Source organism: Mesitornis unicolor, unplaced genomic scaffold, assembly GCF_000695765.1.
Source record: "Mesitornis unicolor isolate BGI_N332 unplaced genomic scaffold, ASM69576v1 scaffold2699, whole genome shotgun sequence".
In the NCBI taxonomy this organism is placed as follows: Eukaryota; Metazoa; Chordata; class Aves; order Mesitornithiformes; family Mesitornithidae; genus Mesitornis; species Mesitornis unicolor.
In genome coordinates this window covers 34749-38498 of record NW_010205036.1, presented here as the reverse complement: position 1 = coordinate 38498, position 3750 = coordinate 34749, and the positions used below count along the sequence as shown (strand labels likewise).

At 48.6% G+C, this 3750-nt stretch overlaps 1 protein-coding gene across 1 annotated transcript in view; it reads left to right on the top strand.

Annotated features, from left to right (window-relative positions):
* Positions 1 to 256: 256 nt before the first annotated feature.
* The window catches only part of ARID1A (AT rich interactive domain 1A (SWI-like)), a 35980-nt gene continuing 32486 nt past the window's right edge, over positions 257 to 3750 (top strand). The window contains exons 1-3 of the mRNA XM_010191233.1: positions 257 to 466; positions 1114 to 1575; positions 2495 to 2608. Of these exons, the coding sequence (XP_010189535.1) occupies positions 266 to 466; positions 1114 to 1575; positions 2495 to 2608 (777 nt within the window). The 5' untranslated portion in view covers positions 257 to 265. The remainder of the gene's footprint in view (positions 467 to 1113; positions 1576 to 2494; positions 2609 to 3750) is intronic.

Below are 3750 nucleotides of genomic sequence, written 5' to 3'. Positions count from 1 at the left end.
TACTTAAATTTTCAGCCTAAATTTACCTTGTTGTGGAATATTTGGACATTGAACTGCTACCTACTATGGGGAAAAGCCACTTACAGCGGTGAATCACCTTTCTGAATGATCCTTTCCCCCTTCTTTCCTGTCCTCCGGCCACGGGAGATACGTCAGCGTAAAATGACTTCTCCTTGGGTTTGTTCTTTGGGATTTTGGGCCTGATTCCTGTGCGTAGCTGCATGTACATGGTGTGTCTCAACTTGCTTTGCAGCCTTCAAGCCCCATGGATCAGATGGGGAAGATGAGGCCTCAACCGTATGGAGGAAACAACCCCTACACGCAACAACAGGGACCTCAGGCGGGGCCACAGCAAGGACATGGCTACCCAGGCCAGCCCTACGGGCCACAGACTCCCCAGAGATACCCCATGGGGATGCAGAGCAGGACGCAGAGTACGATGGGCAGCATCTCGTACGCACAGCAGGTACAGCACCCGAGCTCCTGTAGTCTCTGTTCTGAAGGGGCCACCTTCAACCAGGTCGGAATCGGTTTCTTGGGTAAAATGGCATTTTGTTTTAGGCTACACTTGCACCACACGTGGATCCAGGTGTACGAGGACCTGCGGAGTCCTTACTTGTGAGCAGAGCAGTGAATCAAACCAGGGAAAGATAAATAGCGAGGGCAGTAAGATGTTCTTGCTGCTGTGTGCTGTTAAAGCACAGCTCTTCTTTACAGAAGGAATGACTTCAGGTCGGTTTTGGCTCATGACGTGATCCATGTGGCTCCTGCTGGACTGCTTGCAGGATTCAGAAGGCTGCCTTTTCTTTTGGAGCAAGCGGTCTTTCCCTTCCAATGTTGCTGTCCTTGAAGAATGGTCAGATAGGGGTCCCTAAAACCTTAGTTATGGTGCCTATTAAAATTCTGTTACTACTAAGAAAGAGTAATGTCATACATGAGCGACTTCTGCTGTTGTTTGGGACTTTTCTTTATATAGACAGTGGCATTTCCAGTACATTCCCAGTTAACTGCTCTGCTCAGGTCTCTGCATTTCATTTTGTATTGAGCGTAATCTTACTCTGTGTACGTATAATACCGTTATAACTGATAAAACTCTATGCTCTTCTTCTGTAGATGCCTCCTTACGGACAACAGGGCCCCAGCGCATATGGGCAGCAAAGCCAGACCCCGTATTACAACCAGCAAAGCCCTCATCCCCAGCAGCAGCAGCCTCCGTACTCTCAGCAACCTCCATCGCAGACCCCTCACTCTCAGCCTTCCTATCAGCAGCAGCAACCGCCCCAGTCCCAACCTCCCCAGCTCCAGACATCGCAGCCTGCATATTCCCAGCAGCCGTCCCAGCCGCCCCATCAGCAGTCCCCGACTCCATACCCGCAGCAGCAATCCACAGCCCAGCAGCACCCGCAGAGCCAAGCTCCCTACTCGCAGCAGCAGTCGCAGTCACCCTACCAGCAGCAGCAGCAAACTCCGCAGACGGCGTCCTCGGCCCTTTCTCAGCAGTCATCCTCATACCCCCAGTCACAGCCGCAGCAGCAGCAGTCTGCGTACTCCCAGCAACGCTTCCCTCCTCCTCAGGTAGGCTGGCTCCTGCTTTGTTTTCCTTCTAGAAGTGATTTATTTTTTTAAAGAAACTCGAGCAAATAATTTTCTCGGTGCGTTAAAGTCAGTTGAGGTACGTGTCGGCAAGCTGGAATGGTTACGGTAGTAGATGTGCTGCCTTCTCTGTGTCTAGATCTGTATCTCACAGAGATGTGGTGGTGGTAACAGCCTAAGCCACGCTAAGGCTGCAAGGCAAGCGTCGAGTAAGGGCGATTGCAATCCCAGTGTAAAGGATTTCACGCTGTGGTCCACAGAGCTGCTCGGTGCAATGGCAGAGCACAGTTTGCAGAGTGACGCGTAGATGGTGATGGAAGAGTTTGCTCTTAAATGTGAAACTTGGCTTTAGGGAGCAAATAATAAATAAAAAGCAAATAAAGCAGGAAATGCATGGAATTGAAGATAAAATCACGAAGCAGTTTGTTGGGGTTTTTTTATCATTTGTATTTATTCTCAGCAAGGCTTGATCGTATTTTAATAGTTGAGTGAAAAGCTAGCTGGGACCTGTCAGCAAACATTGCAGTGCCTTGAATGTAGCTTTTGAGAAGGTGAAGGTTTCAATTGACTCGCCTTGTTTGTGTCATGAAGTACTTAGGGCTGCTGTAAGACGTTGGAAGTTGGAGCAGCGGAGGGGGCAGTCTCCCAGGACAGGCTCTGTTCTTCAGGAGCCAGAGAATTACTGTTCTGTGGGGTTTTGGGCTTCAGTCTGGCAGCGTTTCTCCTCCTGCGGAGCAGTGGGCGTGCTGAACTCTTTGCTGTTTTATTTCCTGTTTTGGGCAAATGTCACCAAGGGTACATAATTCTTCCCCAATGTGCGAATATACCAGAGCGATTCCAGCAGAGCCTTTATCTGATTCCCATTTGTGGGTTTTTATTTTGGTGTTCCTTGATGTTTCAGGAGTTATCTCAAGACTCGTTTGGGTCCCAAGCATCATCTGCTCCCTCAATGGCTTCCAGTAAAGGGCAAGAAGAGATGAACTTGAATCTTCAGTCCAGACCTTCCAGCCTGCCGGTGAGTGGCGAGCGGCTCTCCAAGTGACCGGGGCGAGGGCAATCAGAGACACAGCGGGGAAAAATGAGCCCTGGTAGAATTCCACCTGGAAATGGGAATGATGGAGGCTGCCTGGGCTTTTTACTAAGTCATTAGCTCCTGGCTTCCCACTGGAGATGAAATGTAATTTGCAAAAGTAATGGATTTGAGAGTCAAGTTTAACCCTGAACACTCCGAGTTCTAGTGACAAGATATTTTTGAGCTTTGTTTGACCCGAGTGCTGTTCAAACCAACCTTCAGGGGAAAGCGTCTCGTTTTTCTTTCATTTTCTTGTTCCTCCAGCCCACTCTCGTGTGGTGCTGAGCAGTCGGGCAGCGCGGTTCCCTTTCTGTGCCGCTGGGTCCTCGCGCTGCTGGTTTTTAAGCTGCTTTGGTCCAATCTGACTGAACGGCTGGTGAAAAAGAGGAGTTTATTAGTACCTGGAGTGAGGAAGATCATCCCAGAGAGCTCCTTCCTTGACAGATAGAGAATTATATTTGCTTTTGCATTCTGCTTTCTTCGTGGACAGCGAACGGTTGGGTGAGGTTAGTGCCTGCTGTTGCAGCGGGTTTTGGACCAGAATAGTTGAACTTTGGGTCAAAACTTGAAGAAAATAGAGAAGGGTTAAAAGTTCAGATCAGTTTCCACAGGTTGCTTTGTGTCTCTGACTTGGAGGCGAAGTTTTTTGCTGCTGAGTTTGGAATTTGCTGGTGACTTTCCTTGCAACCGGTAGGAAGCGAGTGAGCTTTTATTTCATTATTTAGCCACGAGCTGAGGCAGTTTTCGGAGCTGCGCTTGGGTTGGTGCGAGGAGCGTGAGCTGTGCACGCAGCAAAGTTATTTTTGCTCTCAGCCGTGAGAACGGCTTTGTTGTGAGCCCCTTGAAATAATTCCTTTGGATTGTGGGTACGAATTAGCACCCAAAATACAAAGCGATTCGAGTTCTGACCACCTAATGGGAGTAGTTGTGGGTTGTTTCTTCTTTCTTTCCCCCTGTTTTTTTTTTTTTTATTCCCTCTTGGACCCTGATTACAAAGATTGAATTTGTTCTGAGGCCTGGGGGAAAAATCCTTTTAAATAGCATATTTCTTTCCACAAGTTCTTCCATGTGACCCATCTTCTGGC